At 40.3% G+C, this 26,533-nt stretch overlaps 1 protein-coding gene across 1 annotated transcript in view; it reads right to left on the reverse strand.

The window, feature by feature from the left end:
- Positions 1 to 4,455: 4,455 nt before the first annotated feature.
- Positions 4,456 to 26,533, reverse strand: part of ulk4 (unc-51 like kinase 4) — an 82,413-nt gene continuing 60,335 nt past the window's right edge. The window contains 6 exon segments of the mRNA XM_053433222.1: positions 4,456 to 4,497; positions 4,907 to 5,012; positions 8,644 to 8,780; positions 10,744 to 10,895; positions 20,020 to 20,125; positions 22,715 to 22,763. Coding sequence (XP_053289197.1) covers positions 4,456 to 4,497; positions 4,907 to 5,012; positions 8,644 to 8,780; positions 10,744 to 10,895; positions 20,020 to 20,125; positions 22,715 to 22,763 — 592 coding nt within the window.

The following is a 26,533-nucleotide window of genomic DNA, read 5'->3' on the forward strand; positions in this document are numbered from 1 at the left end:
GGAAGGACAAATTAATGATGAAAGAGAAAAAACACAAGGCCACTTTAGTATTTAGTTAAATGGCAGCAGTCAACAAAGGTTGAAAACAAATACTGAGCACTCACACAGTGTAAGAGATCATCACTGCCATAGGATTGTACAAAACAGATAAGACCAGTCAAAGCTGACCACATGTGAACTGTGACCTGCAATCCTGCAAATCCCACTGAAAATCTGAAAAATACTATCAAAATTCAAATCTTTTTTTGTCCTTTTTGTCAGTCATGATTGTCTGCAAACATGCAAGATGTTTTTTTAAACAGGCTTCTGAGGACTTCAGCAGAAAGCCAGGCAGCAGTAACCAGTGTTTCACTAATGATAAAAAAAAGCAGTGATACATTTGTATATTACAGCCCCAATATTCATATTCTTCACCTTTCTCAGAATTGTGTCTATCACAGCATATATGACACATCAGTCTTTCTTATCATCACACAATCATCCGCATTTTGGTATGAACAACTGCTGAGTGACATCCCAGTAATTGGTCAATACCATTTCAAAGGAGATTGATCTAAGTGCTAATGTCCCTAAAATCCAGTTAACACTGTTATTTTTCCTTCTTTCTTTATACTAGAGCAGTGTCCATTCTATCTTCTTGTCCTGTGATAGCACTCCGGAGATACTTCAGAATTTTTTACTTTTTAGTGAGTCAAACAAATCTACATTACAATGTCACTCTTTAGTGTTTGTTTGCTGTGTTGTGTGCAGAGCTTTTTATAAACAGTATATGGTGCAGAGTGAAGTTAGACAACTTTGTGCTCTGGTTTACCTGCAGTGAAGATTTTTAAAGTTAATGTTGTTCATAAAATGAAACTGAATTGGTTTTATTACTGTTCATGTGTGGTTTATATATATATATTTGTTTGAATGATTTACTGCACTGCTGTTATTTCTATTTCTATTCTTCATTGCTTTTTAACAACCCCACCATAACTTTATTGATTCTATGATTCTGTGACTGAAGCTGTAAAACATTCTGGATAAAAGTCCTTAGCTCTCTTCTTTCTCATCACTCTGTTTTTCCATTTGTCCTGACATGACTAGCCACACTTTGATGTCAAGGCTACACACCTGGTCCTCACACTGCTATGTGTCTGAGTGTGTGTTCACAATGGTTCTCACTAACAAAAGTGCAATTATAATGTTTAAACTGGCCGCTAAGTACAGGTTATAATATGATTTAATATTACAGTGGCAGTTAAGCTGATGGAACAATTTACTATAACATTTTTTATATATTATAATAAATCTGTTTGCTTATGTTTCTTTAAGCCCTGTTCAAGGTGTGTATATGTGTATTTGTCTTGTGAATGTGTTCTCTATGATCTCCAGTGACATCATCACCTCTGTCTCTGTGGTGACACAGCATGGTTGTTGCTAGGCAACGGTGTTAGGAGGAGACACCCGCACGATAGCACACACACACACTTTCTTATCAACCCATCTCCACCCTCCCTGTCCACCTCTTTGATTCTCCCTTTCTACAGTATCAACACCTGATTCAAATACTGAACTCTAAAACACTGACTGACAGAAGGACGGACAGACATGATGCCTCTTAGGACAGAATAGGGCTGTCATATAGTGACAGTGTATCTGACAACAGAGAGAGAGCGGTACATTAATGCATAAATAAGTGAATGTGAGTGAGATTATTGAGGAATGATTGTTCAGTGGATAACAGGTAAGTGCTACCCACTGCTGTTATACAAATGGAGTTCTTTGAAATTTACCAATACCGGAAAATGTCTGGAGCGATTTTCATGTCCTGTGCCGACATTTGGTTTTCACTGTCCGTGAAAATATTATGAGAGTTCTTTATTTTAATAACTTGGCACCATGCATCAAATTTGATTAGAGTGCATCACACCATGGTCATTATGATGGTCATCATTTCTTCACCTCTTTTGACCCACATTTGCAAACTGAGACAACTGCCTTTTTTATACTCTTGTATTATGTATTATTGTGCAAAAGTTACTGGTCACAAATAACCAATCATAATTTTTCAATCTGTACAATTTGGATAGGTGTGAGGAAAATATCTGGATGGAACTGAAAACATGTTGAACACAAGTATCTTCAGTTCAATTCATGCCACTTGTCCAGACTTGATATAGAACAACAGTCAGGTGAGTTTGATTGAGCACTTGGCAGAGAAAGGGTGGGACTGATGGATTGATAAATAAATGAATGTTCATGTTTCAGCTCAAATATGGAACAGGTCACAATAATTGGACGTCTGCTTTGACATTTTGGAGACTATACTGAGATATTTCAGACCATGGTGATGAGAGAGGAGAAAGCTTCTGGACATAAGTGTGAGATTAAAAAGCAGTGAGACAGGACAATGTCAACAACAGCAGTGTGCCTTCATACATCCAACCCTGTCAACAGATTGTGTATGACAACATTTACACACAAATACAAGAGTAATGAACATTATCACAGCGGGACAGATTACATGAGTGAGGGAGACATGACCACAATAAAATCTGAAATATATTCTTTCTCTGTCCTCATTATTTAATTTGCAATTATTTAACTGTACAAATCACTGTATTTTAGTGGAAACATTGCATGCTGTGCAAATATACTTTGCCAATCCAGAAGTGACACAGAAACAGTTTTTCTCAAGGGAGATTGTAAAGTCTAAAAAACAAGTGACAGTGACAAAGCAAACTGCTTTAAAATAAAATATAAATGCTTCTTGCTCTGGAAACTTCCTCTGAATCCAGTTTCATTAAATTAGTATTCCGCTTTAAGTCTTTCCAAGTTGTGACTGGAAAAAAGAGACAAGTTGAAAATGTTACTTATTCACTCGATTCATTCTCCATCACTCCTCCCCGACAGTTTCCGAGCTATTAGTGGGATCTTTGATTGAGATTAACAGAGCCCTGAAATCAATGAAAGATAATTAAAAAGCCTTTGTTGAAGGGCAGGCACTCGTCTGCGTGTGTAGGTGTGTGTTTGAGACAGAATATGTGAGTCATTATGTTTCATGATGAGGAATGTCTGTTGCTTTCTTTCAAAGCTGCACATTGCTCTCTGCTGACTGACTGAATGAGATTCAAGAAAATTAAATTTAGCAAACGATTAGAGGATTTTTTTTTCTTTTTTAAGTTTAGCTACAGGACTCCAGTAGAAAAAAGTGCAAGGTGGGAGAACAGGTTTGCAGCAGTATGCTGAGGGAGAGTAACACTTTAACATTGAGACAATGTGTGTGTCTGTGTCTATGTCTGTGCTGCTGACGGTGGTGTGCAGGATATAGAATACACATGTCAATGTCACTGTAGCTGTTTATCACAGTGGGTAATGAGGAAGTTTGCAAATGAGGACAAATTTGTTAAGAAAGAGAAAGAGGTAAATCTGTGAGCTTGTGTGTGATAGAGGGAGTTAGTGTGTGGGTGGTTCCGGTGTCATGATCTAATTGTTGAGAGGTATCAAAAATATTCACATGCACTCTTGCACACTAACACACTAACACCGACCCACACACACCCACACCCACACCCACACACACACACACACACACTAACAAACACACACACACCTACAGATATTAGGTAGCCTCCAGACAAATCGGGGTGACAGCTGACCTTGTGTCCAAAGTACAGCAACTATTCATTGACCCTGCAGCCTTGTCAGAGCATTAACAATGTATTTTACATTATTCATAAGTAGTCGACAGCAAAATCCGCCATTTCTCCAAACTTGGTCATATTGATTTTGAGATGTAGTTTCACTGGACTGTCCCCTCCAACCCAGCTGTGTCCTTTCTTTCACCTGACAATTCAAACTGATCTTGTACAATTCAGAAAAACCCTGGATTATTGTCAATGGCTGCAATTTTTAGGCATCCAATATCAAACTGGTTTAGAACTTATTCCTGAAGTATGTTAAAGTTTAGTTAACAAAATCTTCTGGTTTAAAAATTAAGTCTTAATTGCTGGCCTGAGAAGGGATGCAAACCCTGGTCTTTGGTGTTCAAGTAAATTGCTAACTTGTCCAGATGGTACAGTCATATCTTTCTACATTGCTACTGAGTGTTGGCACTGACTGTGAATCTTGTGCTGCAGAATCATCCAATATCAATTTATTTTCCTTGGAAAGCTACAGAATGTATACCAAGTGCTTCACAACAGGATTTGTCTGATGTGGTTTGAGTGTCTGCTCGCTATTTTACTGGCAGTTTACTCAGCTGTCTCATTGGATTTTTTATTTGCTTACTGAATTGTTGTTGTGATTTTATTGTGGTATGTGTCTAACAGGACAAGACATTGCTTCCTAGTTAAAACCTGTCTAATTCTGGTGAAAGTTTGCAGAAGCTGCATCCGTGTTGCTCATTATTCCAGATTGAGATAATGTTATTAGAAATGGGAGAATAGAAGCCTCAATAAACCTCCACCTGCTTCACTCCAGTAGACTGTAGAAGTCAGCCGTCTTTGGCCTGTACTACAAATCATTTTGACTATCAGACAAAATTGGACAGGCACTCAAAACATAAAGTGACAGGCTGATACAAACCTACACTTTTTCTCCCTTTCTGTCTTGCTCCCTCTGTCAGTCACGTCGTGGTGAAACTACTCTCTATTTTCAGAACAGCATGACTTTGTGTGTGTGTGTGTGTCTGAGTCAGTTCCCGTTATTCCAATATCTTAGTGGCACAAGATTCTTACATCAAACATGTTTCAGGGTTGGGTTTTGACCAGTACTAGGAAAACACACTGAAAATACATAAATATCAGTTAAATGTCATACAAGTAATTCGGACATATTATATTTGCTTTGTGTTTGCAGTTGCAGATGTGAGGTCAGTTTATGTTTGTGTGTGCGTGTCCTTCTATGTGCGCACTGTACTCACCAGCTGTTTGATGATACTAAGGGTTGTGCGCTGTATTTGGGGCGTCATCATGTGCACGTGTGAGAAGCTTTGCAAGCAGGAAGGTGACAGGCAGTCTTGACCACTCCTGTTTATATATAATAATAATGTGGTCATGAAGTAGTGATTTAATTCACCTTCTCTTCCAGGTGTACCTACAGTACATATCATGAATAATTTAACGAATTAAATTGCAATAATAACATTTTATGAAAATAATAAACATAATGTACTGTACTGCATCGATACATTGATTGATTTATAGTTCATTATAAAGCAAATATAAAAATGTAGCAGCCATCATCCAGGATCCCCCTTCCTTCTACCATGTGTTTATGAATAAGATGTCTGTAACTGACCCACTGAGGAAAATAATTACTGCACTCAGGAAATCATACTAATTCACCATGCATCAGTAATTGGTCCACCACCTGCTTTACTGATGATATTAGATTCATATTGACACTTCTGCTCTCTCTATTCCATAATGCCCCATGGGGCAAAAGCCCTGTGCAGAGGCTGGGGGTGTGTCAGCTGCCCCCTTAACCCTCTCCCCCACAATCAGACACACACACACACACACACACACACACACGGCTCACACTCGATGTGTCAAGTATAAGTAAAACCTCTATTGTGTCCCTTGAGACTCCATCCTCTCCTCCTCCCACTCGCCTTTCTTTTCCCTTCCCTCCTTTACGTCCTAAACTTCCCAGGATGCCTCACAGCACCCTCTCTCTTTTGAATGGATTCTTTCCATCTTTCCATCTCATTTCATAGTCTCAGCCCCATTTCATTCCGTTGAACGTCTTCCACTCGTTACCTTCTCTTCTCCATTATATCCATTTATTCATCAAGTTTACAAATCTTTCTAATTTATTTAGTTTTTTTGTAAAAGTTACACAATGAAAGACACAAATGCCATTATTCAATTACTGAATTAGATTTGAACAATATCACTGTACTGAGATAACAATACGATTTTGAGTGCAGATAGGAGGAATTTATTCTGCATCACATTTATTCTTTATCCCAATATTGAATCCTCAATAGTGCCTATACAGTGGCAGAATGCGTGTCTGTTTGAATAGCTACTGTGAAAAACATTTCCACATTTCGGGCAGCAAGGCCATGATTGTACCCACTCTTATCTTCCTTTTGTCAGATTGCATTAGTTTTTGTGCTGGTACTTGCAGATATAAGACTCCTCTCTGTAAATGTATGGGTATTATATTTGTAATAACTGCAAAAAAAGGAATTCAGTACACTAAACAAATACCAGTATGACAAATAGGGATTAAATCAGCCAGGGTTATGTCCCAAACCTATGAACGCACTCATGTCAACTTGTCCTGCAGCATATTCATAGATCCCACTCACAAAATGATTAAGAAAGATATACAGTTGCATTTCAGTCATTTTAAGGTGTTGAGGGGATTCTTTTCATGACAAACCCTTGAAAATAACATTTTTAGGAATCAAGATGATTTTTATGAGTGAAATAAGCAGCTGGAGTGGGACTAAAAAAATACTATTCTGTAGGACTACTTTATTTCATCACAGACACACAAACATCTTCAGACTACAGCTAATGAAGGAAGCACCAAACTCAGTCAGTAGTGTTGGTGTTTAAAGGGCAGTCAGGCATGGCCGTATATTTGAGAACTGACACATTTAGTCTGAGAGGAGGCTGCAGTCAAAGAAACTTCTCATAACGGAACAACAGATGGTTTTTCTGACGGTCTTTTTGGATTCATCTGGTGTTGGTTTAAAAATATAATTTTACAGAATTATTGTGAATTGTAATGGACGACAACTGATGCTGCATCATGGAAGCCTTTCTGGGAAACAGAAAGACTGGCACACTCTTTTTTTGACAGGTTTCGTCACATCTGTAATGCCACCTATAGGTACAGAGATGATGGTGTTCTGCTGGGAGAAATTAAGATGTAAATAACTGTAAATATAGGTAAGAATGATGGTGTTGGAGATGGAGCTGTGATACAAGTAAGGTCTGTCGAGCTCTGGCAGCAACACCCCAGATGTTGTTGTATTTACCTCTACCAACAGGTTATGTGTTCTCCCCTGTCAATTTGTTTTTTTTAATTTTTTTTCTTTTTTAAGCAAGATTGTGCAAAAACCATTGGAAGGATCCACATCAGGGGGATCATTTTTTTTATAACTTTCTCTAAACCTAACCCTTCTGAGATGCTACTTTTTCATTTTCCTAGGGAATACAAAAATCAGGCATATTAAGGGAACTGATATCTATTAGTGTGAGAAATTTGGTGCGACTTAATTGGATTTAAGGGACTGTTGCGCGGTGGTATGCGCTCTACTAAGTGCCATTCTAGTTCCTCAAGGGATTGTAAGAAACATTTAGCCTGGATGCCAGACGAACTTAGCCCCGCCCACAACAGATTTGGTCGGGCAGTTCGGTCTGGGGTCGCTCCATTGGGAAAAAATTATGGCCGGACCGGGCCAATCAGATTGTCAGGGCGGGCTTTATACGATGATTGACAGATGATCAACGGTAACGTAATCAACCATGTCATCACAGTGCCCCTGGGTTGAATTCGTTTTCAACAAACATGCCTGCCACTGGCGAGCTGAGATGTGTAGATGCTGCCATTGAGTCTGTTTTAGAAGACATCGACAGCGCATTCATTTTGAAAGAGGAACACAGAACGTGGAGGCGACGCCAAAGCACCGCGCTAATCCCTATCGCCCCGGCGCTGGGCTGTTCACAACGGACACTGAAGCGACGCTGAACCGCCGGGCAGCGCTAATAATATCACCCGTTGATCCAGTAGATCGCTGCACGGCTTTGTGCCGGTCACACCGGAGGCTGAAGCACCGCGCTGCACCAAGGCTGCCTCGCGGTGCTTCAGCCTCCGGTGTGACCGGCACAAAGTTTTAACATGGGAGTGGATGGGAGCCAGCTGTTATTTAGGGCTTGGCGCTGCGCTGAAGCGTCCGGTGTGAACCCGGCGCTAGTAAATAACTCACAATGCGTTGCTTAGCATACGTCACATACTGCGTTGCTCTGATTGGTTGTAGGTCTATCCAATTGAGCGAAGAGGAATTTTACTTCCTGGTCAGTTGAAACACGCCCCATAATTTTTTCCCAATGGAGCGACTCCAGACCGAACTGCCCGACCAAAATGTTGTGGGCGGGGCTAAGTTCGTCTGGCATCCAGGCTAAGAAACATTAGGCACATCGTAAAAATGGCAAACTGTGGATGGGGAGGAACATGTAGTCTGTCATGTATCTCAGTTACGATACAGCAAGGATTTATGACTCTAGTCTCAACAGTCTCAAATTTTGTGATCTGACCCCAGCATGAGATTTACACTCACAAGTACACATGGACGTGACTGTGGTGGACATTAGTGTTTGGTGAAAGGTGCTTCTGAAGGTATTACTTTCAATCAAAGGAGTTGATTTCAATTGCCAACATCATATTTCATGTATACTTAAAATGTTCTTACTTTTATGATGCCTGGAGACTAATTCAGGTTCACTCAGACTAATTCTCAGAATGTGGAAAAACATGGCAAAGCTCCATTTCTCCTGTTGTGTTTTCTTCTCTCTCTTACACACATGCATACTCACATTTCCCCACATGAACAAGGATGTATCCACAGTTTGTTTAACTGTACTAGGCACACTAACAGTCTATAACCAAACAAACACACACACACACACAAACACATACACACACACGCTCGGCTCTTTGAGTGTTGGTCTCACCATGTGAATGAGGGGTGTGCTGAGTTGACTCAGGGGTCTGTTGGCTCGGAACAGAATCTCTGCTGCCTCCCTGTCTACTGCTGGACAAGATAGCCTCTGGCTCTACACACACAACACACACACAGACGCATACACACACACGTTAAATCATTTATAGAGATTTGACAGTCAATAATGATGGATCCAGAGACCTGCCAAGACAGATTCTGACAGACTGAGACAGACACAGAAAGACACACTGATAGATGGACTAAGGGAGGAACTAGTTTTCCTGTATACAGTGTTATTTTAACCCCATTCATGTTTATTGTCACTTTCTTTTATACAGAGTTATATTACCATTAAGAAGACACTGCTTTGCGTGTTTACACTGAACTGAACAAGCTGGCCCAACATACAACCTTTTCATCAGGAAAATGGTTCATCGTTCCCACACTGATCCGACTTTGTAAAAATAAGCTCATAAAATTGAAGTCCTCTCATGTCTTCCTTTTATACTAACACCCCACCCTCACTGCCCCTTTAGACCGTCTGTCCCTGACTTTGGCTTATTTTAGTTAAGTTCATGGCTACAGTGATACTTCAGCCCAATTAGCAGTGGAATAAGATTAATATTGGCACACGTTTTCTCTCTCTCCAAGAGTCACTCCTCCTCTGTTATCCTCTCATGCTTTTTCCTTTTTTTATGAAGTATATATAATCTCTCTCTCTCTCTCTCTCTCTCTTGACCAACAGAGTAATAGTTTGGGGAGAGTGGTCTAGTCACGTCCTCTCTCCTTTATCAGACCTTATTACCCAAATGAATTTGGTTTGGGCAGAAGTTTTCTTTTTAATGAGCTTTGCATTTCTCACAGAATTGATTTCCGCTGAACATTCGCCCTGCTCCCTTTTCCATCTCTGTCTCTCCTAACTCTCCCTGCTTCTCTCTTCTGTCCTGCTCTCTTCCACCCAGTCTTTTACCCTGCCTCCCCTTTAGCCCCCCCCCCCTGTCTAAGCATTAATATGTATGTGTTGGGCTGGGGTGCACACTTTGGGGAGAAGGGGTCTGGTGTGTGTATGTGAGCATATGTGAGTGTGTGTGTGCATCTGTGTGTAGTCAGGCAAGCTGAGGACAAAGCCAGTGGTGATAATGAGGCCGCAGGGACAGAGCCAGACAGGCCCCTCTACGTTCGCCTGTAAGTATGAGAATGTGTGTGTGCACGTGCACACGTGTGTCCCAGTGACTTGGGACCCTATCTGCCTCCTCCTGAGTTCACAACTTCAATATTGCAGTTGCTTAAACCTGCTAGCCTCCACTGCACACATCAATGGACACACTCACAAACAAACACACAGACACACCTGCCTTCAGGGACAAGATACAAGGACAACATTTTTGGGGAGCTGACTTTGCTTTGTGATTCTGCGCTCAGCAGAGATGAAACTGATAAATAGCAGTGAATCAATGTGGGAAATACACCAGAATATGAGGACCAATATTACATGATACAGCAAAACAACTGAAACACAGCTAACAATCATGAAAAATATTATAAAATACAAGCAAGGACATTTCTTTGCGAGGACTGTTGCAATGAAGGAGAACAGAAAGTTGTAGTTATTCATTTGTAAGGATATTGGTTTGTGACTTGAGGCTGTGTATCCTAAAATGTCTATATTTTCTCAAAAGATAACTAACATTAATATCTAATGAAAAATGTATATTACAATTAAGCCATTTATGTACCCAAACAGCAGGTTTTCAGTCACAGATCTGAATATGGAAAAAAAGACATACTTCAATTTAGTTTGTTGAGTAGAAATCTTTATCTAAAATGTATTCTCTACAAAGATCTTTTTTTAATATAAGCTTTTTATTGATGCTTGTGGGAAATTATTTTCGACCTTAATCCCTGACACTGGGGCAGGGGATAATTTGAAATACACATCTTATAAGGCACTGAAAGATCACACTGGAGTTTTGTTCTTGTTTTCTGTTCTGCTCCATGCTGCACTGAGAGGCAGCGAAGTGACCATTGTTGAAAAGAGGATGATGAGTTTATTGTTTATTTAACTGTGCTGATACCTTCACTGCAGAGCGGATGAGATGTAATGTTTGTTTTACTATGTTGTGAAGCAGTTCCAGAAGATGGCCGATCTTCCTTGTGGCATGCCTGTCTTCGTCCAGGTAGACCACTGCAGCCTCCAAGAAGGTAGTGACGACCAACTCTATCAGGCCTGTGAGGCCGAGAAAATGTCATCTTGAGAAGGCTATGGCTAACCTGCCGGACTTTGTTTCAGCCGAGTGAAATGAAAGATATCATCATCTACACTCTGTGGACAATCTACACCACATTAACCACAGCCAAGGAAATACAACGGACCCACCACATGTCATTTTGCCACAGGTACAGTACCAGTCAAAAGTTTGGACACACCTTCTCATTCAATGGTTTTTCTTTATTTACATTTTTTTCTACATTGCAGATTAAAATTGAAGACATCCAAACTATGAAGGAGCACATATGGAATTATTTGATAAACAAAAAAATGCTCAACAAACCACAATATATTTTAGATTTTTGACTCTCAAAAGTAGCCACCTTTTGGTTTGATGACAGCTTTGCACACTCTTGGCCTTCTTTCAATCAGCTTCATGAGGTAGTCACCTGAAGGATTTCCAACAGTCTTGAAGTGTTCCCAGAGGTGCTGAGCACTTGTTGGCAGCTTTGCCTTCACTCTGTGGCCCAACTCATCCCAGACCATCTCATATGGGTTTAGGTCGGGTGATTGTGGAGGCCAGGTCATCTGACGCAGCACTCCATCACTCTCCTTCTTGGTCAAATATCCCTTACATAGCCTTGAGGTGTGTTTGGGGTCATTGTCCTGTTGAAATACAAATGCCGGTCCCATTAAGCGCAAACCAGATGGGACGCTGCAGAATGCTGTGGTAGCCATGCTGGTTAAGTATGCCTTGAATTTTGAATTAATCACCAACAGTATCACCAGCAAAGCCCCCGCACACCATCACACCTCCTCCTCCATGCTTCACGGTGGGAACCTCCAATCTCAAATTTGGACTCATCAGGCCAAAGTACAGATTTCCACTGGTTTAATGTCCATTCCTTGTGTTTCTTGGCCCAAGCACGTCTCTTCTTGTTGTTGTTTTTCCTCAGTAGTGGATTCTTTGCAGCAATGCGACCATGAAGGCCTGATTCACGCAATCTCCCCTGGACGGCTGATGTTGAGATGTGTCTGCTACTTGAACTTGAGCTGTTAATTTGAGGTTTCTGAGGCTGGTAACTCTCATGAACTTATACTCGGCAGCAGAGGTAACTATTGGTCTTCCTGTCCTCGGGCGATCCTCATGAGAGCCAGTTTCATCACAGCGTTTGATGGTTTTTGTGACTGAATTTGAGGATACATTAAAAGTTCTTGAAATTTTCCGGATTGACTGACCTTCCTGTCTTAAAGTAATGATGGACTGTCATCTGTCTTTACTTAGTTGAGTTGATCTTGCCATAATATGGATTAAAACTAGTCGAATAGGCCTATTCACTGTATAGAGCTGTGCACCAACCCTGCCTCTGCACAACACAACTGATGGTCTCAAACACATTAAGAAGGCAAGAAAATTCCACAAATTAACTCTTGACAAGGCAAACCTGTTAATTGAAAACCATTCCAGATGACTACCACATGAAGCTGGTTGAAAGAATGCCAAGAGCAGCAAAGCTGTCATCAAAGCAAAAGGTGGCCACTTTGAAGAATCTAAAATATAAAACATATTCTGGTTTGTTTAACACTTTTTTGTTTACCACATAATTCCATACGTGTTCCTTCATAGTTTAGATGTCTTCAATATTAATCTGCAATGTAGAAATAAAGAAAAATAAAGAAAAAAAATTGAATGAGAAGGTGTGTCCAAACTTTTGACTGGTAAAGAAAAACCTGAGTGTGTAAATGTTTGTTACTGCAGGCTCTGGTTCGACTCCTCAATAGATCAAGATAAGAGACACTCTCCCTCATCTGACCATTAGCATTTAATTGTCACTAGCTGGCCAAGCAGAAAGAAAATAGCTGATTTAAACATTAACAATTTAAACAGAGCTTATGCTTTACAGGGATCGAATCGTATCAATGCATGCAATGGTAACACAAGCGATAACATCGGAGCACAACTCAGTTTAGATGCTCAACTAAAAATAAAATCTGTTTATATCTCTTTCACCTCCCTCCATTTCTCCCTAGAAAACCATCCAATGTAGAACAGGGTTTAAAGCTGCTTACCCTTGCTAAGCCATGAATAAATACCACTCACCAAAGTGAAAACCCACGTTCCTTGCTCATTAATGTTAAAGTGGAACAGAAGATGGTGTGTATTTTGCAGGTCTATCTGTGTAGTTAGCTGTTGTGTGTATTTGTCCCTGAGATGTTCTCACCACATGTCTCTGGAAGTGGAAGAGACAGGATGGGTTAACATGACACATGCATTTGAGAGAGAAAAAAATGCACACTGCCTGTGCCTAAGTCCAAAGTCAGTTCCATTTCTGTTCACTAAAAATAAGAGTTAAATAACAAATTAACTGATTCACTGTCTTCACTGGGGAAAGTACAGCCAGGTTATTTTCTATTCCAAAAGATCTTTATTTAGAATGTAGATGTGTGTGTTTATTTTTGTAAGTGATAGTGCAACGCAGCAGACACTAGAAAGCTATGAGGCTAGACTTCTGTGAGTGAGATGTATTGTTACTTTGTCAGGCGGCCTCATACATTAAATAAACAGGCTGCTCTACTTTGGACTGTTCAGTCAAACAAAGACCTTCTTCTGTTAATGTGTTCTGACAATGCAGTCCTGTTTAGAAGTAAACTCTGCTCTAGATAGATTGTTTCTCATGTATCATGTATATTAATAACGTTGTTCTGTTAATGTCTGTTAAGTACAGCTGCCCCCCTTATACTTATCCATCTGCAACATAGTGTGAATAAAAGACAAAAAACAGTATATTTGATCAAAAAACTCCATATATGAGTCATCTATTTCCAACGGATTATAGCCATTAAAACAATATAGCTGCATAAATGATCAAATTGATCATTTGGGGAATTTCCTCAGACATAGCTACTGCGTGTTACTGATGATGATGATATGCCCTATTAGAGTATACATTTTCTTTATAGGAGTCCAAATATTCAAACTGGTGTTCTAACCTGCTACAGTTTGATGTAGACAAACCAGCACTACAAAGGCCAAGATGAAGATTTTATTCTTCCACACTATACACATTTTCTCATGATAGGTGCAAAGAAGAAAAAGGTTTGTGGGAGGGCGAGGTGACAAAAAAGCCCAGAAAAGCTGAAGAATGGAGGAGGAATTGGTCTAAGCAACTTTATTTCCAATCACATCTTGTTTTCAACTTTTTGTCACCATGGGCAACATGGGTAGCTAATAAAAAACCTGCTGTTTTGATTTGCTCAAGGCATCAATGTAATTCAATTCTATGGCTGTTTAATTTTTAAGAAACAAGAAACAATCCTGTTTCCATGTACTTCTTATGGAATAAGATCGCATAATTTGTGAGTCACTGTAATAGTGATATAGACAAAAATAATGTTTCTCACTGATTAGACAACCAAAGACCATGTATGTTCTTAAAAGGCCCAAACTGTGTAAATATGCATTTTCTGGTTATTTACTATCTGTAAAAACTTGAAGGGGATCAGTAGGGACCGTCAAAGTATGAAAATAGTCACTCCACACACTTTTTCTCTCAGTCCATTCAAAGAAATATGTTATCGAAAGTCTTGTTTCATACTTCTTCTCCGTATGAGTCATTCGGGACCACACTCCACATTCGGGAGTCTCTCAGCCCCACCCAGCCAGTACCAGTCCAGCCTCCATCCCACCACCCCTCGTACCCTCTACACCGAACGCGACATGAAAGCAGACTTGTTGCTGAGCTAGCAGCTTGTTAGCTACCACAGGCTAACCACAACAAACAACACTGAAGAAACACTGCAGCGTGGAGGCATGCAAGGCAGAGAATGTGTCCGTGCACGTTCCTCCTAAGAACGTTACTGTTCGAGACCAGCGGTTACGCTTTATTTCTGCAGGACTAGCCGTGTCCCTGTGCTCAATACGGAGAAACATAGTCGTTACTCCGTATTGAGGCTCTGCACTGTACACCTACATTGGCCGAATGTCCTGCCAAAACTTGAACAGACAAGAGGAAGGTGTTACTTGATATCAGAAACATCCTGTTGTAACCAATAAATATGTGGCTGGTCTTCTATAGCAGTATCCAAAAATTACAAAGTGTCTTTCAGCTGTGTTTACCGGAGTGAATGCGCCAGAATGAGAACGCTGATAGGCCTGGTCGTGTATCATTTAAAGTGCAGTCAGCCAATCAGAGGAGGAGCTCATGAGGCAGGCGAAAACAGCCTGTTTTGTCTGTAGCTCCAGAGAGAGGCAGAAGACCTCTGGGCCCTTTAACACAATAACATATTATTACGTACAAACTTATTCGACAGACTTTCACCTGCAACCTGTGACACACTGCATATATAGATTAAAGTGATTGATTAATCTATATAAATAAGTTAAAACCATAAAAGAAATTTAGCTCCATATTAATAATGTAAAACCAATGTGATGACATCAGCTAAGTCAGTAAAGCAGATTCTGCACTGACCCATAGATCAACAAAACCTCCTGCTCACAGATTGAACAAAAGCACATTTATGCATTCTTGACCCACTGTGGGTACTCTTGATCAAATAATGCTCCACAAGCACCAAGCTGCGGCTGAATAGTCTGACCAACCTTAAAGAACAGGGGGCTACTTTTAACAAGCTGTGCAAATTACAGGAAGTGTGAGGGACAAAAGCTGTGTCCCAACTCAAGGACGCAGTCTTTGTGGGCCTGTTAGAGTGCGGAGGCTGGACTGAAATGAGACTAAGTGGTCTATAGAGGATTTCTGTGATTGTCACCAGCTACGACGAGAACATTCAATGCCCCCTTTTTTAATATGTGTGTGGTTAGCTGCTCGGTTGAGTTGCAGCCTGATACTCTAGCATTGGACATCTCGATGCCTGCTGGCTACCTCTTTGAAAAATGGCGTGTCAGAGACACACAATGAATCCCCTTGCTTTGCCCAAAAGGGATCCGCACAGAGCCTTTGTATCTTGGGGAAAAACGCATTTGTCGGCCGCATTTGAAGGAGACTTCGTAATCAAGTCTTGTCTAGCAGCCCCTGAATTGAAACACTACTGACATCATTTCAATTTTCCTTGAACTTTGTGAACTGTTGTACTGAGCACAACATTCACAAAGTTCAAGGAAACTTTGAATTTAAAGAGTAATGTCAGCACTTAACATAGTGACCCTTCACTCATAATGCATTCCCTAGCCCCTTAACCTAGCATCATAGCTAACTTTAACCCTTCCTCTTACTTTGACTTTAACCTTAACCGAATCTAACCAAACCTAAGAGGGACATTACTTTTTCTGCAATTTATTACGAATACATCTAAGGAGCCCATTGTATCTTTCTTAGGTAGGTACATAAATAAAATGCCAGAGCATCCAGTGTGAGATATTTGTGTGTGTGTGTGTATGTGTGTGTGTGTTGTGTGCGTGATTTTGTGCATAATGTAATTATGAATATTGTTTCACTGACAGGTGAGTGAGTGGAAAACCACTGTGGTTCGTCCTATTTTGGTGATTAGACTTTAACTAGGTTAAAAATAGATGTTCCACAATGCTTTGCAATATCATCTATTTATAAACCACTGTAAAATGATTTATATTGCAGAGGACAATGATGGGTGGCTCAGGGCATTACTGTCAAATAAAGAAACAAAGTTTTCTGAGGGGGAAAACCTCTATTAAACTGATTTATTGTAAATAATGGATAATGCTATCTCCATTATTGATTGGTGCCTTTACAAAACAAGGCACTGACCCATAGATCCTTGTACCAGTATGTCATGTACGACATCACAAACTTGCCAAAAAGTGAGGTGTGTCTCACTTTATTGTCTTCCCAAATCAGTACGCTCATGGGGAAGTAATGTTTCAATCACTGACAACTGGAGACGGAGCTGAAAAAAATAAAATAAAACATATCTGCTGTGCAGACATTTGACCCATTGCAGATACAGGTCAGAAGTTATTGGATGTTTTTTTTGACCTGTGGAAAAAATGCTTAAGTGGCTTTCGTCCAGCTTCTCCACAATAAAGGCCTGGTTGCTGCTGAGGTTAACGTTATTCCAGCTGGTTCTCTGACTCTGCAAACAACTTGTGGAACTCAGTAGAGCGACCAACATCAAAGTGGTTCCAAACTTTTTAGCATTTCAGATTCATTAAGGCTAATGGAAACCATTTAAGGTTTCAGACATGTTTTTTTTAGAAATACCTTGTCTACAGGTGAATCCAGTTGCATGTGGACAAAACCCATGGACATCCATGGATAAACAGGATGTATCAGACCACAGCTTGCAGTGCCACATAAAGGGTCTGAGTATGTACAGGACCTTTAAATTGTTGGTTTTAGAGACACAACAAATCTAAAAACAAGCAAAAACTGCAAATGTATCAATTTAAAATTAAATCTATGACATGACATGCACAAAATTAGGTCTGAATACTTTCTCAAGCCAGCGAAGAGTATGCTCATCATTAATGGTGAAAATCATAATATAATAACTATGAATGTACATATTTGATATAGTAAGACTGGGTTTTCATACTGGGATGTTGTTATTCCTAAAATAAACAATGTTACAAATCTGTCTTTTGCCTTTATATGTTTTCAGTGTATCCAGGGACTTCAATGCAAATTGCACCAGTACCAATGAATCAATGAACTGAATAAACTGAGGACACAAATTGAAACCTTGAATTGGTTATTACCGATTGATTGTTAAACTGTCAATTCAGTCACCTACTGGATGCTTGCTTCTATAAAAAAACATTAATATGGAAGATGGCTGTGGTATAAATGATGCCAGAGGGCATTGTTATTGATTGGACACATATGGACATGGTGTGGGAGAATCATTATAAACTTTTAAACACCTTTGGGGAAATAACCTGAGCCCAATTTCAAATGGCAATTTATAAATGGAAACAGCGGCACAGAAGCAATTACCTTAAAAAGCTCCTCTGAGCTTCTCACAGAAGGTCAGGAGAAATAAAAAAGATTGGTGATGGATCAAACCCGATGAGGAACCTCAAAGACCTTCAAGGATTGTGAAGACACACAGAGCCCCTGAAGACTTTAATTAATTAAAGGACATACATGCTTTAATTAACTGACACCCTGTCAGCACCACAGCCTAAGACCAAGTTGAGGGCTTGCTTAAGATGCAAACAGAGTTTGGCTGTTCTACATGCTCTACGTGTGCTCATGTTCATATTAAATCATGCAGGCTGCTTGTCAATGTACCTACAAAATGATTCTCAAACTTGCTCTTGGGAGAGGCAAGGCTTCATGTTATTATATAATCAGATAATAACCAAGACATTCCACATTGGTCTGTTCGAAACAGAACAATCCACAATAAACTTTGTTAAGGGAGTGTCTCTTATTCCCCAATCAAGTTACTCTCCCTCTCCCGCCTCTCTATCTCTCCCTCTATCAAACTGTCACAAACTTCATCCTCCAGTTTTCTCCTCTATCATCTAATCCCGCCTCCCTGTCGTCTCACCCGGATGCCCATATTCTTTCTCTATAGTTCATTCTTGCTCCGTGTTGCCCTTTTTACCTCCCGTTTTGCTTTCCTTCTTGTCTGTCATGCCTTTCTCTTCTTTTTTCTTTCTTTCTTTGTTCTGTTCTTCCTCCCTATCTCTGTCTCTCTCCCTTTACTCCCTCTGTCTTCATTCCCCAGGGGGTATTATCTCAGTCAGAGGCAAATCTACCCAATTATAAACGTCATCTTCTCCCTCTGTCTCTCTCAAACACACACACACACACACACACACACACAGATACTGGGTGCTCCTGCATCCACCGTCCCCCACACCCACCCAAAACACACACAAACAGGGAAGCATACGCACAGATATATTAACACAAGCACAGTGTGCATCTTCACTGTCTATTTCATTGCCTTCCAACACACACTCACAAATACATGCTCACACACCACCCTTCCCTTCCTCTTTCTGTCACACCTTAAAAAGCCAATTATACATGCTTCCTCCCTTCTCCTCTTCTCTCCCTCTCCCTCCTTTCTGCCATCACCACACCGATCTAGAGTGAACCACAACAAAAAGAGTGTAGAAAGGGAAGAAGAAGATAGAAGAGGAGCCCAAAATAGAGGCTAGGGGAGAGGTGAAAATGGGAATGGAGGGAAGCCAGAAGAGGGGAAGAAAAGGGAGCGAGATGTGAACTGATTAGAAAACTGGATAGATGAGGAAAAGGATGGATAAGACGGTGAGAACAAGTTAATATGGCAAAGGGTAACAGAGGAGGAGAGGAGAGAAGAGGAGATGAGCGGAGAGGAGAGAAAGAGAGAGTGAGCAAGAGAGAGAGAGGGATAGTGTTAATTGCCTGGCCAGTATTAGTGCTGGGTTGACAGTTTCGTGTTGAGAGGAGAGGTGATTGGACGATAATGATGCTGACTACTGAACTCCTGTACTGCTGACCCAATAGAAATGGAGGGAGAGGAGGGGTTGATAGTCATGGTGTTTTTTTGGAGGTGAAGGGAAAGAGGTGCAGAGAAAAAGATATATGAAATGAGAAACTAAATTACGAGGGAGAGAGAGACAGAGGCAGAAAGAGAGACAGAGGCAGAGGCAGAGAGGACTGTTTATATTTTTATTCTTGTGAACATTTTTAATTAAGTGGATTTATTCTGTAATGCTAGGTTTCAGCTGCTTATTATTCCTTCCTTCTAGTTTGAGTCCAAATCCCAAACTAACTATTGTTTCCTAAAATGGGCCTAAAATAAGCCTGAAAACTTCTGAAAAATGTCTACCCACAAGTCGTACATTATGAATTACTCCACCCCTCACTGGATCCATTCGATTCATGCACAATCGACAAGAAATTCTAATATTATTTAGTTTCAACCTCCCTCTGCCACACGCAACCACACCCGCCACACACACACACAGAGACACATGTTTACCATTAAAAGTGGGTTAGAAAGTGAGGACCGGCTAAAATACCCTCACTCTATACGTTCTGGGCTCGAATTGGTCCTCAAGATATCCTGTAATAATACACACACACACACATATGTTGATCCACAGTGCAGTAGTGCTGTAAGTTAGGGGTAAGGAGCACTATATGAGAAGACCAGTTGGGAAATGTAGCATCTTTTCTATCTCAATACAAATGCAGACATACTGTACCTTGCAGGTGAAGTGGCTCCAGGTCTAAGCCTGAATCTTCTGTGAGGTAACACAGCAAGGCAACTGCATTTTGGACCATCCCACTGTTAACATGAGTTCTATTGGCCTAAAATGAGAGAGAAAGTTACAGGAGATCTTCCGACATCCAGTATTCCATGTTTTGTAACTGTATTAGCGCTTCTGTTGAACAACAAACTCTATGTGACCTGAGACTATTAATGTAAATAATTATAATAGTACTATGATAAGATCAAATAGTGGGTTAGGGTCACATCGCAATAGGCATTGCTTTGTGTACGTGTGAATGCAGAGTTACATGAACACAAACCCTCCATTATGGATAACCACATCCGGTTTCAAATCTGTTTTAAAGGCATACATCTTTCTTAGTAAAACATACGTATGCTGCTTAAGACCAAAATTGGAAGCTATACTTCCAAATCATCAACTTCCATGTCATCATTCCTGTCCATTACTGCTGCAACTGCAACGTACAACTGCTGAAAAGATGTTCAGTCAGTGTAACAATGGGACATTTGTGTGGTGATCTGGAAAGAGGAATGGATCCAAGAATATTTAATTCATTCTTTTGTGATGTGGCATATTTTTTTTTTATTTCAGAAATTTTCCAGGGGAATAATATATGACTCTTGATGCATATTTAAGGAACTGATATCTAAAGGTGTGTACAGTTTGGTGCCGCTTGATTCAATTTTAAGGGAACTGTTTGGCATTGGTGGAGGAGGTTTGCGCTCCGACAAGTGCTATTAGTTGGAGCCTCTATTTATAGAGTAGATTGCAAAAGCATGGCTTTTAAATAAAGGTAAATTAAAAAAAAGCCTTTAAGGCATTTAGCTTAGTGTTTTTTCGAATGCATGTACTGAGGGTCTTGTTTTTTTCCCACAAGCATTATTACACACAATTCTGAGAAACTGTGCCCCCCCCCAATGACAAATAGGGTACGTTTTACTAATGTATATTGCATCATACAGCACAGAAGCCCATCAGCAAGAGAAAAGAAAACTGTCTGTTATCTGCAATGCTGTGTTTTATTTATAATTACATAATAATCTACTGTGAACTGTAAGTGTATATTAGGCTCAATGTTGAGCAAAACAATCTAATTAACCTATCAGAGGATGGTGGATTTGTGACCTGTGATTATAGACAGTTTTAAAAAGAGGGAGTCAGACTGCAGTCTTTACTTTCCTCCTGCTCTTATTTCTTTGCACTCTCACGCACTCCTACTCATTTGCTTTTCCTTCATTTACTCTCTTCCTCTCCTCTTTCTCCTTCTCAAAAATATTGCCTCCTCCCTAATTCTCTTCTCCTTTTCTCTCCTGCCCTCATTTCACTATTTGATCCGCTCCGGGATGCACCAGCACTGCCTGCAGGGTCTGTGCGCATCAGTGTGATCTGTGTACGGCATGATAAGCCTGACTGGTACTCATCATGCACTGTAGCCTGGGGCTGAAAGACAACGACATGAATCCACACCTAGGACAACTTGCCTGTCAGTACCAACAAATGACAAAGCTAATTTATTGTGATCTTTAGGGGCTAACAAGGGGTGAAAAGACTTTGTGCACCTCACTGAAAGCGTAACGCCGGCAGAGAACAACAAGGACTGTCAAGGAAAAATGATGTTTAACTTGAAGACTCACTGTCCTGCCCCTTGACTCAGAGCATTACAACTTAGTAGCCATAAGGCTTACAGTAAGGTTAAAATAAGGCAGGATTTTCAAACGTATTTGACTGTAACCCAGTGTGAATAGTCTGCCTCCTCAGGCGCAGCAACCAACCAATTAAGAAGCATGGTCTAAATGGCTTCCTGAGGCCCTTTAATGTCTGAAGCAGGACTACTTCATCATCTAGACAAATACAATTAGGTGAATTTCTCCATGACAAGTGTGATCACCAGTGACGGGGCAATCAATCCAGATCAGAGTGTTTCAGGCAGCATAAATCAATCCACATGTTAGCAATACAGACGGCACTAATGGATCCTGACATGACTGCTTCAGACAGGAGTAAACAATCAGGAGAAAAGTTAATCAGGCTGTGGATAACAGTGTTTAACATTCTGCATCAGCTAGTCAGGGCTGGACGGGCAGCCATGCAGAACACTGATTATTAAGTGAGAACGTTTGAGCACATTTCTCTATGTGTGTGTGTGTGTGTGTGTGTAAAGCACAAGATGTTTGTTGCAGCACAAGTGTTTTGATTTTCTGAAAACAGATTGTGTTGTGCTTGTCGGTGGGTGCATTAGATTGTGCGTATATGCAAAGAGGGTCAGGTGAAATAAATTGTCTGCTGGAAACGTTGTTACGCTTCGCTGATAACAGACAAGTGCTGAGGTGTTTGTGTGTGTATTTGCTGTGTGTGTGCCCTCTGAATAGTGAAGTCCATATTCCCACTCTATCAACCCTTCTCCCTCTCTATTGCTGACCTGCCAGTCAATTACACAAGCACTCTAATAGTTCAACACCACTCGGATTCATTTACATAAATACATCCATAAGGTTAGATGGAGTTAGTGAGAGGTGAGAGAAGGAGGGAGCTGTTATAAAACAGAGCAGAAATGACAAAATAATACAGATTGTGATAACTGGGTTGGGTTTGCTGAGTGACTGAATGACCGAAGGATTGAATTGAGACTAATTGATTAACTGATTTACTGGGATTGGATTCTTACCTTAATGAGCTGAAAAACTGTTGGTAGGACCCTACTGCGTTTGATCAACCTGAAAGGGAGAGAGAGAATATGCAGACTGGATGAGAGATAGAAAAGGGCGAAAGAGGAATTAATTTGATTTAGCAGCAATTCACTGCACTGCTCACATACACACTTGCACATGCACACACACTGGAAGGTTTCATCTTCATTATGGTTGTAGTTCCGCTACAATGACTCCTCTCTGGTACCAGTGGGATTGGCAAGAGAGTAGAGAAGAAAAGTGGAGACATGATGAGAGCAGATGAAGTAAGATGAGGTGAGGACGGAGAGAGGCAAGGACACGGGTAGAGGAGATGAGATTTAAGGGGAAGATCAGGTAAGAGAAGATTACATTTGGTGATGGGAAGAGAGAAGGTGGGATGTTAGAGGAGAGGATTAGGACATAAAAAAGAGGGTGGACAGAGGAGGTAAGAAACAAATAGGTGAAAGAAGGGAGTAGATAGTGAAGAGAAAAGAGTGATGTGGATAAACCCAAACTAAAAAACTGCAATGAAAAGCAGAGAGAGAGAGAGAGAGAGAGAGACAGACAGACAGACAGACAGACAGACAGACAGACAGACAGACAGAGAGTTGTGAATGTCAACAGTATATTAGAAATGACAGTCTTTTTCCCTTAGTCATTGAGGTTCACAACCAACTGCTGTGTGCTTGGATTGTCCACACATATTCACACACACCTACACACTGTATGCATTGGAAAGAAGAAGGCCTTCAGGCTGCAGTGGGAACAAAGCTGCATCCTAATGTCAGACAGGTGTTAATATACTGAAGGCAACAAAGCCTGACCACTGATTTAAAAAATCTGTCCTCACTCTAACTAAGATTTATAGTTTGTCCAACAGGCGTCAGACCTTTCATGGAGGCCACCTTTAAACAAGTTGATTCAACAGTGTCCTACAGTTACAAACAACCTCATCACATGTTCTTTTGGGACTGAATGGGATGGGACCTACCAGAACCATGGTGCAGATTAACTGAGAAGCTTTTGTCATTTAACATAAGTTCTTGTAGAAATGCAGAAAAACTAAATGTTACTTCCCTCTAGAGGTGTTAACAAGTTTTCGTAACTTTTGTTTTCGTAACTTTTGACATTCCTTTCTTACAGCTTAAATAATTATTTTTCTAAACACGTCAATGGCCTGATTTATTACCACTGGGTATTAGAGCCACATTGAATGAAAATGGATTCTCAAATTTTTAAGATTAAAGTAATATTAGTCATAATTTTTGGGTATGTGTCAAGTTAAAATGAGTAATGTGGAGCATCTTTTAACTTATATTTGCAAGTTGCATATATAGCATAATACTTACAGTAATACACATCAGCACCACAATATTTATGTATCAGACAAAACCTGAATTCCGGAGAATTGGGTTTTGATACTATCTGCAGTTTGCCACAAAGCAGCAAAAAAGGACGTGTTCACAACAGCAACAAATCCTCTGTCTCCTCTGACCATGGTCAATGAGATAATTTGACCTAATATACCATTGGTCATGGGGTTTTTTCATTTAATTACCTAATGTCCCACTGAGGTTAGAGCATTGAAATCTATAGAAACTATTTTTCAGCTAAATAGTGACTTAATCCATGTGTTTTATATTGAGATGTCTCACTGGCTGAATGCTAAGGGTTCATGTGGACACACAGGGGTCAGGTATTTCAGTGGGAGCTGTTTTTTACTTGACAAGATGAATGAATCCAGATATTAGGGATGTACTTTTGCTATTTTGCTCAGTATTCTTTGTTAGGTCTTTTACGAAGGCATAAGTGTGTGTGTGTTCGTTTGTGTGTGTGTGTCTGTGTGTGTGAATGTACGTGTTTACAAATATGATGGATGAACTCCCATTAGTAAGGTGACAGGCTGTGACATGAGAGGACAGGCCAGGCCAGCGTGACATGATAAACTAGACCATCGTCCACCTACCAGCCATACATCAATAGACAGAGTGCCCAACACCAGACACTGAACAGACCAGAGCACAACACACTGCCAATAATAGATCACACACAGAGAAGATGGCCCTCACTGCAGTGGTCATACATCGCCAGCGCTATAATAGAGAATATACTATAACAATAAGGAAAGGCTTTAAACTAGATTAACCCATGCTCCACTGTAGTCAGATATTACTGCTGTCAATTGAACAGTAATATATCAGACTGAATCATGATGGTTAATAAAATATTTCAAGTCAAAACAATATAAACACCAAGTATAGTGAGGTTACACAGTATTTTAGCAGCAGGAAGTCGTATTAACCCATAATCTAAAGGATGGTCTAATTATTCATGAATGACAAATCTCTCGTTTTTATATCATCTAAATAGTATTTAACATTTTCTCTATGCATTTATTCATGCTAGAGAGCAGCGCAAAAAAAGTGACTCCTACATGCAATAACATGCTTTTAACATGTGAAACTGATCACTAACGTGTCATTAACACCTAGTGATTCCTCTTTTCTCTGGTATTGAGAGAGTTGGACTGGAGCAATATGATGTAATGGTTTAAGTCTAAGTCAAGCTATTAACGAATGATAAAATAAAAGACACACAGGTGAGAATTATGAAGGTTTAAGAAACAGTAGATATTCTTTTCCCACACAATATTTAAGCAAGGTAAACCGTGAGAAAATAAAACCTTATACTATGTTGATAAGCATAATGTGTGAAAAGGCCGCATCCACATCCACAATTTGCAGATAGATCCAGTAGAAAGACATTTAAGCCTACAAGGCGACACACTCACACTCACACTCTCACACACACACACACACACACACACACACACACACACACACACACACACACACACACACACACACACACACACACACACACACACACACACACACACACACACACACACACACACACACACACACACATACACACATACACACAGAGCATGAGGTTCTTTGGCTAAAGGTCACAGTAAATGTAGTTGTTTGAAGGTGTGTCTGGGCTGTGATAATGTAGAGAGACAGCAGGCTGCCTTCCCAACGTTAATGTCCCCAATTTACCATCTAATTACCGCACGGCTGGCTTCATAGCCACACTTATCTAACCAAGACCCAGGCAATTTAATTTCTGATTGTATAACCGCAGTGATGGAGGGTGAGTTGTGGAGAGAGGGCACAGGGAAAGACAGAAATGTGGACTAATGTTAATAAATTTGAGATGCAAGAGAAAGAGAACGAGGGAGAGAGTAAAAAAAAGTAAAATATTGTTAATAATGTCAGAGGAAAAAACAGATGTAGAGAGAAGAGTGCTGACACCAATTTGTAAAGTTCACATCACTCTACTTGTGTCAAGGAAGGAGGGGATGAGGAGAGAGGGAGGAACAGAAGGACAAAGATGAGACGGCCTAATATAACTGATAAGAGAAGTAGGGCCCTAATCTCCTATGTGGGTGAACTTTGAACTATGGGAGGGATGGATGGAGATGGACGAAATATGGCATTAGTGATAAGAGGTTTACTAAGTTATAATGGTTGAAGTAGATTAAATGAGTGGATGGAAGAGGAGGCAAAAATAAGGGACGAACTAAATGTTTACAGTGACAATATGATATCAGCAGTAAACGATGGAAAAAGATGACCCAGGTGATCACATTCTTGCTGCCGTCAAAAGCTGTGGGATTTAACACACGGATGTACCATTTACAAAACAGTGTTGTCACTGCAATATTATGTTTTAAATGATGCAAATACATAAGTTTGGCTCGTTCGAGTCTGGATTTTCTTGACAGTACATGAACAAAATTGTGAAAA

The sequence above is a fragment of the Pleuronectes platessa genome, chromosome 10 (genome assembly GCF_947347685.1).
Source record: "Pleuronectes platessa chromosome 10, fPlePla1.1, whole genome shotgun sequence".
NCBI classification, from domain to species: Eukaryota; Metazoa; Chordata; class Actinopteri; order Pleuronectiformes; family Pleuronectidae; genus Pleuronectes; species Pleuronectes platessa.